Source organism: Opisthorchis viverrini (genome assembly GCF_000715545.1).
Source record: "Opisthorchis viverrini unplaced genomic scaffold opera_v5_609, whole genome shotgun sequence".
Classification (NCBI taxonomy): Eukaryota; Metazoa; Platyhelminthes; class Trematoda; order Opisthorchiida; family Opisthorchiidae; genus Opisthorchis; species Opisthorchis viverrini.
In genome coordinates, this window is record NW_008752275.1 from 74,681 (window position 1) to 90,367 (window position 15,687).

Genomic DNA, 15,687 nt, shown 5'->3' on the forward strand with positions numbered 1-15,687 from the left:
AGTTTAGCATATCACCACGAAGTAGTGTGAGTTTCAGGGGCCTCGGGCCGGTACCCAAATATTTTGGTGATTTCGGAATCCGATAAGTATCAACCACGGTCACGTTTTCCATTTCAAGTGTACTGCATGGAAATTGCCACTGCATGTAGTCGTGTGTATTTTGCGCTATTTTATCTGACGTTTCGTTGGGTTCCGGAACACCCAAGATGATCAAACTGCGGTCATTTGTATGTTTGCTGGTTGAGTTTGTAGGTTGAGGTGTATTTTTGCGCGATCTTTCCGACCACGGTATATGAGCGAAAATGCTTTCACCATTGTCAGCTTCCCCCCTAAGTTGGAATGCTGGTAATAGTATGCTCTGCAGGTCTTTCTCGGTATTAACGGTAACTCTGAGAAGTCTTGGCTTACCGTTATGTGGCGAGTTCGGTGGTCGAATTAATCGTGTTAGGGAAGTTGGTTCGATAGGTTTTGACTTCATTTTAGCGCAAAGTTTGAACCACTCCTCCAGTTCTCGCTTGTAATAACGTATCGCAAGGTTGTGTGACGTTAGTGCAAATAACACTAAGTCCCGATGATGCTTTCCGTTTATTATTGAGCGACATAGTTTTGGATTCATTGGCCTATTTTGACGTTGATACATCGGTTTTTAACAGAGTATGGAATTCTTTGTTAATTCAACATGCTGCGATACTGAAACATTGTTCTTTTGAGCAATCCATGGTCACACTCTGAATACTTTATTCGGACAAATTTGACAGGCGGCCCACTCTGGCCATTACTCATCCATATTATCCCGAACTACCGACATTTCTTCTACGGTCCCATATTTTTTGTATAGCATTCCCAGTAGCCTGATTTTTTTGGGGCCTGAGACTCAGGTCTTATTTCGCCTGGCAAATTCTACTTAAATAAATGGGCTGCGTGCCTGATGAGCCCCGGGAATTAAATTCCTGTCAAGTAACTCTCCTCCAAATTCGACACCTGTCCTTGTATTCTCGATGACACTTAACAAAACCATTATTGGGTTCATACTTACGTCAGTTCATGGAAACAAGTTTTATATCTGATAAGCTGCGGACAAAATGAACTGCAGCATGCGGTCAGCCAGCGCGTTTGTGCTTTATTGGAAATCTTACAATGCTGATGCGCTTACTTGACCTCCCAGCACCAGCGAGGGCGTTACACCCAGGACAGACGACTGCTGTGCAGAACTATGTACTATATTCAAGCCGCGTCACGCACATTATCCCTAAAAGCGAAGTGTAACTCAGAGTTGTCTGTTGACTGGCTAACAAAGTTTGCCCTTCCTCCCCAGTTCCTGCCTATGCAAGCGCTGCGCGTTCTTTCCCACACTTTCCTTTCTTCCCTGGGATAAATAACATCAATCCATTCCAATGACCTGATTACTTAAATAAATGAAAATGTAAAAATGTTCTAAGTGCCTTCTCATGGGCTGGTTCTGCATTACTGACTAATTAACAACTGACATCTCCATTTCGACCGCCTGGTTCGTCCGTTCTTGGCGGAATTCGGTGTGTAGTCACCCTTGCAGTCATACGTGCGCTGGTTATGGAAATGTGTCCTTTGGTGTTTAGGACTGCATAAGGTCTGGTAAACTGATTGAACAGGTTTGCAAGCCGCGAAATCAGAACTTTCGATAGTTTATAGTTTCGGACCAAGTTGTATTGAATGGCTAAGCGAAATTTCCACATGACTGTCTCTCAGTTATTGAGAATTTGTGTAGAAAGTGGAGACAAGAGGGGCAAATGTCATTTCAAAAGTCATATTTCCTCGAGGAACACGAGCGGCACTATGTCCTCAAGCCTCCCAATGTCACTTCAATAGGAACGTTTCAGCTTCGTTCTGGAGTTAGACGCTGTCACATCAGTGAATCTATTGTTAAAGTTACCCAAAAGAGCACAACACAATTTACAACTGGCTAGTTGTCACCTCTTGTTGAGTTTTCTAGAACGCACGAAGAGAATCACGTAGGAAGAGGTAAAAAATCCCGGGTGCCCAATTCAAAAGCAGCTGCTTTTACTTTGTGTCAATACACCATGGGGTTTTTACAGCTAAACTAATACGCGCAAGTGTTTGGGGAAGCACACAACTTTTCTGCCCGATTTTGACCGATATACTTAAAACCTGGCACAGAAGCACTTCTCTAGCAAGGTTTGTCCGATGTTTAACCAATCCGACCTATTACCCATTTCGGTGGAGTTTCCTTAAGTAAATATCGCAACTAGTTACTGAGCGCTAAGCAAACCAATTTACAGCGATCGCATATTTCAATATTTCTGAAGTGTCCAGATCAGAGAAAATAAAACTCCCAGCAAAATATGAACAAATCTTGGTTGTTGATCAGGTGGCTGTTGATCTCTTTGGCGAGCTTAGCAATTGGTTTGCAACCGTTTCGTCACCGTACGAGGTGAAATCATCAGTGCGCAGTTGGGTACTCACCAAACTGCGCACCGATGATGTCTCCTGATAGGGTGATGAAATGGTGGGAAGCCAACTGGCAGACTCGTCGAACAGACCAACAGACACCTAATCAACAACCAATAAACTCACTCGAGCTACTAATATTTCAACACATTACCATGAACAAACCTATTACAGTCAAATTGCCCTACTAAAAGTAGTGTCTGGCACATTAGACAGCTCAAGTTGTTGGGCATTTATCGGATGTTTGAGCTTCGTGCGCTATTTTCACCGACTGTGTAACGGACACTTCCAGGCATGTACCGAGATATGGAGGGCCTATCTGTACTCCAAGATTCCCATTCTAAGGTTTCGGGAGTCTACAGAATGGTAGGATTCCTTGAAATGAAACCTCGCATTCTGAATGGTTATGGCGGAGGTCATAAAATCTATCACATCCAGGTATTGTTTCGTAGTAGTTTGTCTGAATGAGCTGCCGGCAAACAGCGGAAAAGTTATTGTCCAATGAGAGACAACTCCCCCAGTATGTTTGGGGGTTCATGATCTCCTACACAATGCAATCCGTAACCTCATCGTCCAAAATGGCAAAATTATGACCATCGTGGCTACGAAAATTGACCAAGGAAAGTAAATACTCCCCGCTGTTAAAAACCCTCATTTTATTGGCCAAAAACAAAATTAGTGTCTAAACAATCTTCTTAATCCTCCCACAGATATTACCGTTGATAATCTGTCGGTCTCTTGATTGACTCGTTGATAACCTGTGTTAGGCGGTTCCTATGCAGATCTCCTAGGGTTCCGATGCAGTGGAAGAAAATACAGATAACACTTTCTGGTCGAAACACTGTGAGCTACTTAGACCATCGATTACCCACTTTTTATCAGTAAAACGGCTGGCTTTGAAACGGATTCAAGAAGGTATCGATTGATCATACCGGTTCTTAACTCTGTATCGCTTTCCAGTTTTACGTTCTTCCTCTTTCGATTACTTTTATATTTCATTTGAATGCGGTATCCCCGTTGAACTTGCCTACCATCACTAATTCTTCCCTGGGATAAACACTGTTCACGTTCTTGAGAGTATCACTTCTTTCATGTTTTATGCTCGGCATCGATGCCCTCTCATCACCTTTTTATTACACAGTTTGTTTTCGGGACAGGTCCAGAACCATTACACAACCTCAAAATACGGTCTGTTCGAGAAGACAGATATATTAATACACATGCGAGTGATTTGTTGATATGCATGTCGTATATATTAAAGTGTCTCAAACCAAATACGTGGATCAAATGAATTCGTGGATATATATATATGCATATATTGAGAGCTTCCAAATCAAAGAAACAACACTCCTTGGATCCAATAAACCAAATATTCCACCATTTTCAGATTGCACTGCACACGTTCAAACATTTATAGCGGAAAATCTTAGGGGTTGTTGGTGGATTTTGAAGAACATTGCGTAAGCCAAAACGTGGAAATGGCGTAATCGGTTATTCCCATTCACCGCCAAGTCAATTTGCAAAAGAGAAAGATGCAACCTTAAGGGTTTATTGACATAAGATGTGAAAATTCCAAAACTTCTGTTCTTACATTGGCTCTACACCAAGAGCTGGAATGGAAAAACGTTTGGAATTAGTTTCCTTTCAATCCCGTGCACAACTGACTTTTGGTTATTCGAATAAACCCATGCTAGATTTTGGCAAACAACAAAGACTACTTTGGACAAAGAAGCGTACTAAATGGGATTTGGGCCGTTTGAAAACTTGCCTCTCTCCTTTGACTCGTTGCACAGGTCGGTAGTACAACAAAAACGGTTCTTTCCGTAGCCATCGACGACGTCTTCGTACGGATTGCATTCTTGTCCAACACACTGACGCGTGACTGCAACCACATCATGTCCCATCAGGGTCTCCTGATACTATAATTCAATTCAACATAGACATTAACAGTTTATTGTATGCACTTGTCGGAAATTTGAAGAAAAATCCATCCCAGATACCTATGGAGACGCCTTATTCTCATCAATTCTCATTATATTTAACACTGTGTGCGCTATCCTCACGGCAATAAAGCGATCGCAAGAGTTACTAGGTTGACCTTTACACATTGTAGCCTGTCTCTGCGTGAATCAATTCAACAGAAATACTTACCACACAATGTCCGCAGTTTGAGCGCTTTCTTGCGGTAGCACTGTTGAAGTCCAAGTCATGCGACTGAAAACAGGTGATTTCCCGCCTTCCGTCATCTAAGAGAACTGCGTTAATTCATTGAAAGTTTCGTACTTTTAGCCGATACTGCAGCCAAAACAATGATTAACGCTGTAAACCAAATCATGCCTGAACGAGGGAATACTGTGAAGACAGGTCTATTAAGCCTCCTTGTGCTTATATAGCACTATTTCTCGTGTGAACCTGAAGTGAGTACCCATTTGATTGGTATGCGGAAAAATCGTTGGACTCCTGGTCGCGTATGAGGACAGACAGGCCATGTTACCTGAAACAAATAAGCTTAATAAGATCCTAGTGTCCTAGCAGACCATCCCCTATTTACGCGGGTATTTGAATTAGGCTGAGTCTAACCCTACTGAAAGTGAACCATGCAAAATATCAATAACGTTAAGGATAGTAATTCAGGAGAATAACCTTTCAGGACATTATCTTGACGGTTTATCTCATATGTATCATAGAAACCGGTATTATGTATATTTTTATCATAGACCAAACCCCCATTCTTTCCAGCTCTGAACTGTATCTCTCGATGTATGTTATCACTGATCCTGACAGACGGATGGAGCAGGCTAACCCGAAATTATTTACCCGTCTAGGTATTCAGGACTAATCATTGGTGGCTCTCAAGAAAGGGTTGCAGAAGACTCATTTTTTCCTCATGCATTTTCCTTGTGTGTCCATGGTTCGTCCCGTCCTTATAAGTATCATGATGTCTTTGCGAATGTTCGTGATTATGGCAGTTTGAAACTTTATTCAATCAGGTCGGAGTTTGTGATGGCTCAGATGTCGCTCTCGTTTTATTCAATCACCTAGATAGAAATTTCATCTCATAAAAGTGAAAGCAATCTAAGCTGAAAAGCCGACAATGTTGCAGCCATTTTATTCTTATTAGAATCATCAGTAAGGTGCATCTGATGAACTTGCGGATCGGCTGGAATTATGAATCTCTGTAGCATTAATCTTTTGACTGTTAACTGTATGCAGCTCGCCAGCGGGGAGCTTCCATCTTGAATTTCCCACAAGTCCCGGGAAAACTGAAATATGCCAAATTAGCAATCATATATTTTATACCTACTGCGATCGCTTACCTCCGGAAAATTGATAGAGGTGTCTGAAAAGTGCAAAAAATATATAAGAAATAGTTGCAGAAAATTTGAAGTCCGAACTCCATATACAGCAGTCCACCTAAAGTGCCGCATGTTACACCTTAGTGTGTTGTGATATGTATTTGAAGGGCAAAGTGCGAGAAAATTCCCCGTATCAAAATCTGGTTTATAGAGTGAGATTTAATTCAGTAAACAAAACCGATTTTTGCTCAAAAGCCACAAACACTGAACAGCCGTTAACTCCTCACAGGAAATCATCAGCACTGCGCATCTCATAGCACTCCAGGTAGTTTCCAGACTAACGATTGGTAGCTTAAAAACAGCAGTCCGCCAAAAAGTGGCTGGTCAGTTGTGCAGATATTCCTTACTTGAACGAGGTATAGCGCCAGTCTGTCTTGAGTCACGATGTCCGCATCCCATGGTCAAATTCCGAGTGATTAGTCATTTAATGACTTCTCAAATAAACTATTCGGTCATAGTATGGAAATGTTGCTCATCCGAGATTTCCGCAAGTGAAATCTAAAGGTGCTGATGAACAAATTTGAATAACAGACATTAAGTGGTGTTTCTGTGATCATTTAGCATGTGAGTGCGACCGAGTGTGTGGGTGCTTTATATCTGTGTGCATGCGTGCAGGGCTGTGTACTTTGATCAGGATGTGTTCCCATCTGATCTTGTGCCAGCTGTGATGCCTCATTGTTCAGATCCCTCATATTGTGGAAATCGTTGAAAAGGTTTGCCGACTGTGTTGGATTACAACGTCTCATTCCACTACGTTGTGCTTTGACTTTAAAAATATCGTATCATACGAGAATCGCGCTCAATTTTCTAACACTATGCGAGCGGAATTTAGCTCAAGACTTCTAATTTAATGCTAAATACCCGTAGAATTCGCTGCATCTGTTTGTCCGTTTGTTCAGTTTTAATGCATTTGTGAAAAATTCATGCTCTTTAAGACGTACAGGTTGTTGTGATAAGAACTAGTATAGATTCTGGGGGTTGACGCACAAATATAGAATTATGGTCTAGAACACTATATTCCCAAAATGCTGTCAACTCGAGCGTGTGCAAATTCACAGTTTTCTCCTACGGGTTAACGGCCGAGATTTGGCCCAGTGAATTAGCCCGGTGGCAGTCTATTTCAAGTCCTCGCCTCCGGAAAGATTATCGTCTTACAAAACGATTTGAGTAAACCGCATTTAGGCATTATCAAGTCGTACTGTGCAACGCACGTTATTCACTTTTCGTAATAACACATAATGGTCGGTGCTCATCACACTGGGGTCAGAAGCATCAAAACTTTTGCCGTTTCCATCAGATATCTCAAAACTCCATCAGAATGGACAAGACATAGGTTGATTTTCCTGATTGTGCTGTATACCGAATTCTGAAGAAAATGACTATGAGGCGCATTTCTTCAAAGTGCAAATCTCTTTCTGCAGACTGCAACTACCGCTATTCCCACTGTGTCGCCATGCTCCATGCCTATCGTTTCCGTTTATGAGCTACTCAACCCACTATTAGACTCGTTCGGTAATGCAGCAGATTCAGTGAAGTAAGTTGGATTAACCTGGCTTATCCACACTACATTAGCAAGCTTGACATTAGGTGTGCAAAATAATTGATCACTAACAAAAGGCGGCTCAAATAATCAGTACTCCCGATTAGAAGCAAAATCATCTTGCTATATTTATCTGAACGACCATTCAGCGAATGAGATGCCCTCTTCTTAAGGAACCACAATGATCCCTCCTGTACATAATTCTCCCTAGGAGGTTGACTGGTTTCTACTGAATCATTAGAACGCGCTTCAAGTTGATTATCTGGAGAGCGAACAAAGTAGTCTTCCTGGGGAGTAAATTCACAACGTAAATTGTGAGTGAGCAAAGAAGCGAAATCTCCCCTGTGGCACATATATATATATATATATATATAGGACAAATGTTGCAAGCCAATAACCATATCCCCTTCTTCAGGTGATGAACGACACTAGAAGGGGACGAACAAAGAACATCTTTTTGGAAACCTAAACGAAGTATATCGGATGCACTGATTCAACATTGAATCTTACAATTAGGGCATTCCAAATTCCTAGGATTTGGCGGAAGGCTGTCACGCACAGAACATTGAACTGATTTGTTCTGTGTTTGTAGTCTACCAATGAGTAAATTACCGTATGGGTGGCATCAAGTTTAGTACTCTCGAAAGTAACCCAAAACGGTCTCAAAAATGACTGGCGTTTCGATCCTTTTAAGCTACAATATTGGTCTTCGGTACGCTCAATCATGTTCCACAAATGGCGTCGACAGCTTTTGCAACCTATCAGTGAAATGCTGATGAAACAAAAGTCCTCGGGTGTCCATGTACATCGAAAATAAGCTTGGATGCTTTGAAATAAACTGGTTGCTTGCTAACATAGTATGTGAACAATTGGAAAATCCGGCGCACACGTCTTGTATTGTGCGCCATGCTGAGAGGGAAATTCACTTGTGGAGAAAGTACAATTGGCAGTTCCGAACTGGCATCTCGGTAGGTGTAAATCAGGAGTCACATTCCATTGAAATTTGTTGGAATGCGCTAAGCGATGTCCAGAATGGAATGCTTACTTTGCTGGGTAACTCTTTGACCTCCTCCGGAAGTCACTTGAGTGAAATTACATAGGGAATTTGCCAGTCGTTTGACTCCTGTTGATGTGCAACATGTTGTAGTACATGAAAGTGCGTTTGTCGTCACACGAATGAGGTTAAGCGAAACCAACGATCTAATAGAACTGAATGCAAGAAGCATGCTAGTGCCTCGGGGAATCACAACAGAATAATAACAGGCGGTAAAATTGTATTTTTTGGCATGGAACCATCCTGTGTACTCAGGTGGAGGCGATTACTGTCGCTTATGACCTCCAAGTCGGACGGCTCCTTAGTTCTGGCGTTTTCATTATTGGCCGGAAAGGATGCTCGTTACAATTAGGCTGCTGTAAGCGGGGCCGGTTGATCCGTCTACTTGAGCCAAACGGTTTTGTTGTGCTTGTTCATTGCACAGGTTTAAATCTGTTTCACCGTCGCCCACCGTTTCGCGTTAGGGTGCTAATTATAGCCTAGTGAGAATGAGAGACCACCCTTGATTTCGACCAAGGTGACACGCAGACACGCACACCTCCCAACGTGAAGGTTAGGAACGGAGTTTTCCACCCCTCAGTGTGCATTTGAATGAGTCGTATACGTGAATATCAATGTAGCGCGCTCAGTGGTTGTCGCGTTAATCGATCGGGAGGCTCACATTCTGCGTAGGGGGACAATGTGTTGTATTGTGCGCCATGCTGAGAGGGAAATTCACTTGTGGAGAAAGTGCAATTGGCAGTTCCGAACTGGCATCTCGGTAGGTGTAAATCGGGGGTCCCATTTCATTGAAATTTGTCGGCATGCGCTAAGCGATGTCCAGAATGGAGTGCATACTTTGCTTCACTGGGCAACACTTTCACTTCCACCGGAAGTCACTTGAGTGAAATTACATAGGGAAGTTGCCAGTCGTTTGACTCCTGTTGATGTGCAACATGTTGTAGTACATGAAAGTGCGTTTGTCGTCACACGAATGAGGTTAAGCGAAGCCAACGATCTAATAGAACTGAATGCAAGAAGCATGCTAGTGCCTCGGGGAATCACAACAGAATAATAACAGGCGGTAAAATTGTATTTTTTGGCATGGAACCATCCTGTGTACTCAGGTGGAGGCGATTACTGTCGCTTATGACCTCCAAGTCGGACGGCTCCTTAGTTCTGGCGTTTTCATTATTGGCCGGAAAGGATGCTCGTTACAATTAGGCTGCTGTAAGCGGGGCCGGTTGATCCGTCTACTTGAGCCAAACGGTTTTGTTGTGCTTGTTCATTGCACAGGTTTAAATCTGTTTCACCGTCGCCCACCGTTTCGCGTTAGGGTGCTAATTATAGCCTAGTGAGAATGAGAGACCACCCTTGATTTCGACCAAGGTGACACGCAGACACGCACACCTCCCAACGTGAAGGTTAGGAACGGAGTTTTCCACCCCTCAGTGTGCATCTGAATGAGTCGTGTACGTGAATATCAATGTAGCGCGCTCAGTGGTTGTCGCGTTAATCGATCGGGAGGCTCACATTCTGCGTAGGGGGACAATGTGTTATTTTCAACACCTGAGTTTCTTGGAGATAGTTAGGAATTTCCGTCGCTGTGATAGGTCTATCGTTTGCTGATCCGAAAATCTTCAGTGGTCCTCTCGGTTCGGTAGGAAACCCTTTTATTCTAACTGTCAATCCTGGTGGGCAGATCACCCACTACATAACCAATAACTAGGATATGGTTTATGACACACGTGGTTATTAATCCGAATTGCAGCCAAAATAATGAGATGATTTAATGTTACACCGAGATTCCAAAGCGGAAAATGAGCTCTTACAGCCACTGGTCTAACTTATAAACCCCTTGACAGCGGCCACTCAGTGGCCATTCATCTACACAATGCAAACTTTAAACCTATGGTGTTTCTCAAGATCTGTCACATTTTTGCTTTAACCGTTCATTCGACCAATGAATGTGGTGGCCATTGGAAATATTTCGGAAGCAGTCAGTATGTATTTGTACTTATCCAGTAATTAGTAGTAGCAGATGAGCTGTATGCTTGCCCAGAGAATTCAATGAATCCAACTTTGATGTTGAATAGAGGAAGCTTTGTGTACTTAAGCATTCAATAGTGCAACAGACTCCAATGGACCCACCTTTCACGGGCCTAGCGCCCAGAAATTGTCTACGACCGGTTTTTGATGCAAAACTATCGATGTATCCTCACGAAAGTCCCGGTTATAATATCTGAGAATAATAATTTGAATTTGGTAGCGTTTTGTGTTGCACCCAATGTGTACCATGCCTTACTTGGATCCAAAACGAGACGTGGCAAAAGGATTAGGTATGAACAACTTAAATCCACCTTACTTTAGAAAGCAAATATCAACTTTTCAAATTCTAATCAGTTTGATAGTTTTTGAAGTCGTCTGGCTCAAAATACATAAGCAAGTGTATTTGCACACCAGAAATGAGTCTCTCGCGGTTTACATTATATGAGAGCGCTTTGCCGTTTTCACGGGTTCGCCGTCCTGCACGATCCACTCATCACTAGCAGTTTGGATTTGGCTAGTTCTGGGCACCTGAGCTTTTATTCGGATGAATTGCCTCGGAAGAATGACTCGTCACAGTGGAATCACACTCTTCTGACAGTTGTACAGCCATTTCGCTGTATTCTCCAAAATCCATAGAAGAAAGTCCTGTTCAATGAGAAAAAATCTGCAGATTCAAACCATGGTCAAATGCTCAAGTTGTTTCTAGGTACCGTTGGCAAGGAGGCTGTTAGAAGCAGCCACATGCAAACTACTGCAGTAGGCTAGTGTTAGAAAAACCCATTACTAAGATCTTCGTGTTTGCATAGCGTGTTATCGTAATCTCGAAATTAACAGGCACTCGAGCACCCATATTTTAAACGAATTGCCAGAACCTCGTATACCATCTGGAAAGTCCCAGTTGAATAAGCCAAATGCACGATGGTGTAAATGTCATGGAACGTTTTACAACCATTAGATTTTAAAGCTCATTTTATGGCCACTGCGTGGTACACTGCATCGGCATTCAAAGAAGCAGATAGAAAGCTCGTTGCAGATCGTGGCTGATTCTGCTTTAGTCACATGCTCGGAACACATTTGATCGGATGATCATCAGTAAGATTTCTGTTGTGTACATTGCTCCAGTGTCTTGAATTTCCTCCGGGTTATCAATCAAAGAATCGCTTACGTGCCTTTAATAAACACTGAAAGCTTCTCCTAATCTGGCGCTAAATCCAGTTTCACGCATTCTTACCTCATGAAGTATCGTTAAGAAAGCAGATTGGATGTGCTGTGAATTAAATCACCTCGGTAGGTTTCATGTGATCTCACTCTACATATGGGGTGATTCTACTACTTTCTGTTTTCGAAAAGTTTTTTTCGACACGTCGTATCCTTTTTGGGAGTACGGTAGGTTTTGATCGAGCTACTCATAATTAGCTAGTAGTAAAATCTTCGTTTCGTGAAAACGCATCTAAAATCCTGACCAATAATTTATTGGTGGGTGGGATGAATTAATATCACAGGGTGTAGCCGTGCGTATTCATTAAGCGACTGTGGCTGGGGCTTCACAGGCCCCAAATATCGTTGGGCAGACAAAACTACCAGGGTAGCTCTTCCACTGCAAACTACCCCAAAAGCGGGCAGAATTTCAGTCGCATATAGACCCTTGTGTTAATGATGTCGTGGCCTTCGTAAGCTGATCGCCTAACAGGCTTAATTCTACTTTGGGGCAAAGCTCAATCAGACCGTTCGGTATTCAACATTATCTTCCCTCGGTCAAGACCACAAGAGTTCGCGGAAACGGCTAACGTAGAAACGGATAAAATCTGTGGTCTCAGCTAAACTGAAGCGCGAATACGGAAACATTGGACAACACTTAATTCAGCTGCCCCAACAGATTATGACAAATTTTCTTGAAGCTATTCAAAAGCCTAGTGGTGGAGAAATTTCATCGGATTCTCCGGAAAAATTCTGTTAAAACCGACTGGCGAACAAACGAGTTCCTATTTCGCAATGTAATACTAACTTTAGACAGTTGGGGGCTACATTGCATAGTCAGTCTAGCACATATATTGCTGCACAAGATAACGAATGCCGGATTTTGTACTTCAGTGCGAGTTCTGGCTTTACTACTCACATAGGTGGCAGTACTGAATGATATCACGCGTCGGCGGACAGCAAGATATCCACGCCATCACAGACACTTTACGCTGGACGCAAAGAATTGGCAGGTTTTAGTGTTAGGATGATTGCATACCTGCCCCCTAATAATAAGTTATCCTGAAGCAGTGGATGTCACTATTTATGGAGGTCAGCTCGTGCTCTTCATGCCTGCTATGAGCCAGCATAATTCACCCGGTCACCAACGTTTGCACTAGTGACTTTTCGAAACGTGTTTAAAAACGACGAATAAGCCATACAAAGATTTGTATGGCAAATACGTGATGAAATCTGTCAACACTCAGGGTACTTCAGGGACATTTGCTATATCACTGAATGATACTTCAAGGTGATGGGTGTACCAAAGTCAAGGGATCTATTTATCCGTCTATAATTAGAGGGCTGAATAGCAGTTCGGCGCTTCTCGACTTTCCGATTCACACTGCCTTCATTTACAGGATTAAATCCCCGTTAAAATGGCCAGTTATATATATTACCAACAATGTGACAAGTTTCGCTTAATGCGATGGTTGTTATATTGTCTCACATAGTCACTCAGGACTTTGTGCGTGGAAATTAACTTCAGTGAAATAAAAATGTGTTGCCGCATAAACTTTATTTAGAAATTGGATGAGATGAAATGAAGTGTGTCGCACAACGTCGAAAAGTGGTATGCTGAAACGAAGATGCACAAAACGGTTGGATTGCTATGGTGCTGAGAAAACGAAAAACTATTTCTTGCAAATGAGAGGAATCAGGCATTCCCTATACTTATTATCGCTCAAGGACAACCTACTGGCTGACAAGCAAATGAACATGAGCCTTTTCCAGTGTACGATTTCTATGTACGCTGTCGATGGTGTCGGTGTCCCTCCGCATTGCAAAATTGTTAAATTACCTTGGACGTGTTCCGGCATTCATTTAACATTCTTCTTCAGTTAACAAATCCAAACAGTTATGTAAAGTGTAAGTAAGTATACAGTGATGTTGATGTGGGGGTTCTGAAACATATTCACCTGTTCGGGCGTAAATGAAGTTGCGTCTGTGTGAGCTGGTGGAGTAGTGCTTACACGCTTTCCTCGCATGCCAGATGTGCGGACTTTAAAGCCCGGCGCGGCAAAGCGAAACTCGGGTTCAGCGCTTCCCTTGTTTTAGAGGAAATCGCTAGAATGATCACGTCAGGAAAGGCGGAGGAGTGTTCAAACGAGAATGAAGTGATCTTGCATCATAAACCAATCATCACCTGATTCTCTGAAATCTTCTTCACATCGCCGTGTTTGGAACGTTTCTCCTCCTGTAGGTCGGATGTTTAGATACTAAAAGTAATTTTGATACAGGTACAGGGATAGAGCATGGAACGAGTTTATTGTGCCACCAGATGGATATGCCATATTTGTTTCGAGAACGCTTAAGCCCAGCGTGATCAATCTCAATCCTTTCCCACTGATAATCACATGTTCCCAGATAGTACTGTAGGTGAAAAACAAAATGTAGCAGGATTATTTACCTCATTAAGGAAGATCATTTTTATCGAACGTTCCGCATTAGATGAAGCAGTTGCGTTTTTTAAAGTTAAAATATTATTATAATCTCAAAAATCCGCATATAGTTTTGCTGAACGGAAAGTTGGTGTTCGTGTGATCAAGTAGTGTGGTGCTGGTGGTAATAACCCGAGTTGATATGTTTTGATAATATTTGGTTTCAGCTGAGGAGATTATTTTACCTTTTCCCGTTTGATTGTAAAGATTATTTGCAGGAAATCCCTTTTTCTACTGAATAGACCGTCACTCAGGTTAGGCTTTCTGCATCCTTGCATGGATTACGGTGTTTGTTTCTAATCCGCAACTTCATGCTTATATGGGACGAAGCAATGAAGACCACAAAATGACTGGCATGACCGCCCCCCAAATATTTTTGGAACCTTCTAATAGTACAAACCTGTACAGGATATAAATTACCTTATCTGCACTCACCTCTATGGACGGCATTTTTCCGCTGCAATGCAGGAAAATGTCTTGTTCAGATTCAAGTGAAATATGACATTCATGATGCGCAGGAATTTACTTGGCTATTTAATAGATTTCTAGATTAGATTATCATATTTATTAACGCTGTGAGACTATGAGGTCGCAAATTTCACGAAAACGCACCCGTTTCTTTGTCCACATTGCACAGTTGACTAGTACAGCAATACCGATTTTGTCCATTACCATTGTAAACATGTTGAAATGAGTGACAGGTTTTACCCACACACAAGCGGTTCACTGCAATCAGCCTGCCGTCACTAAACGTTTCTTCAAGCTGAAAAGTAACAGAAATTGAGGTAGGTTTATGGGTACACATGGTCGGAATATCCAACAGAATATAAGTGCAAATTCCAAACACTTACCACACAGTTTTGGCAGTTCGGGTGAACCGTTGCGGTGTCCGGGTTGAAGTTCAAATCACGTGTATGATAGCAACTGAATCGTGATACATCGTCTGCAGGCAAAAGAAACGGTCAGCGTGAAAATAGATTGCACTGTGTTTGGTCGTACCCTGAGCTTTTGAGGCTTTCAGAACAAGTGCTGCAAACAAAACAATAAGCATATCTTCGACAGTGTAAGCTATACCAGACTGTACACAACAAATTGTAGTATTTATATACATGTACATCGTGGAATAGACCATCTCATATAACCTAATGTTCTGCTACAGTTGAGTCCTTCCAGCTGCACCATGGAAACATGAGAATATGCTCTTGAAGTTATTTAACCTGAGCGGATGACCTCTGGACCTGTGGGGGCAAAACACAACAACACAACAACAACACAACATTGCAAAACTTCAATTCAAACAGTAGGTATCTGTTGGTACTACAACTGCTCCATTGAACATGTACGTTTTCGATCGTCTCAACTGCCAGTCTAATGAATGATTTTGACCTGAGTGCACGGAGGAGAAGGAACTCAGTAGGTAATCATGTTTTGTTCAAGTGGGCTGTTGTTTAAACGTGCGCATCAACAGGAGTTTGCATCAACCACTTAGTATTCTGTTGATTGCTATTCTTCGCAGGTCAACTAGAGCTTGATGCGAATAGCGTGAGTTCATATTATTGCGACGCAGTCACAAGGCACTCTACCCAT

The 15,687-nt window shown here is 42.3% G+C and overlaps 1 protein-coding gene across 1 annotated transcript; it reads right to left on the reverse strand.

The window, feature by feature from the left end:
* Positions 1–4,183: 4,183 nt before the first annotated feature.
* Positions 4,184–15,151, reverse strand: T265_15572 (hypothetical protein; the record flags this gene model as incomplete). Its single annotated transcript, XM_009178642.1, has 6 exons — positions 4,184–4,364; positions 4,597–4,691; positions 5,750–5,785; positions 14,713–14,863; positions 14,952–15,043; positions 15,100–15,151. Coding segments are annotated over 6 exons (606 nt in total), but the record flags the coding sequence as incomplete, so codon positions are not given.
* Positions 15,152–15,687: the final 536 nt, after the last annotated feature.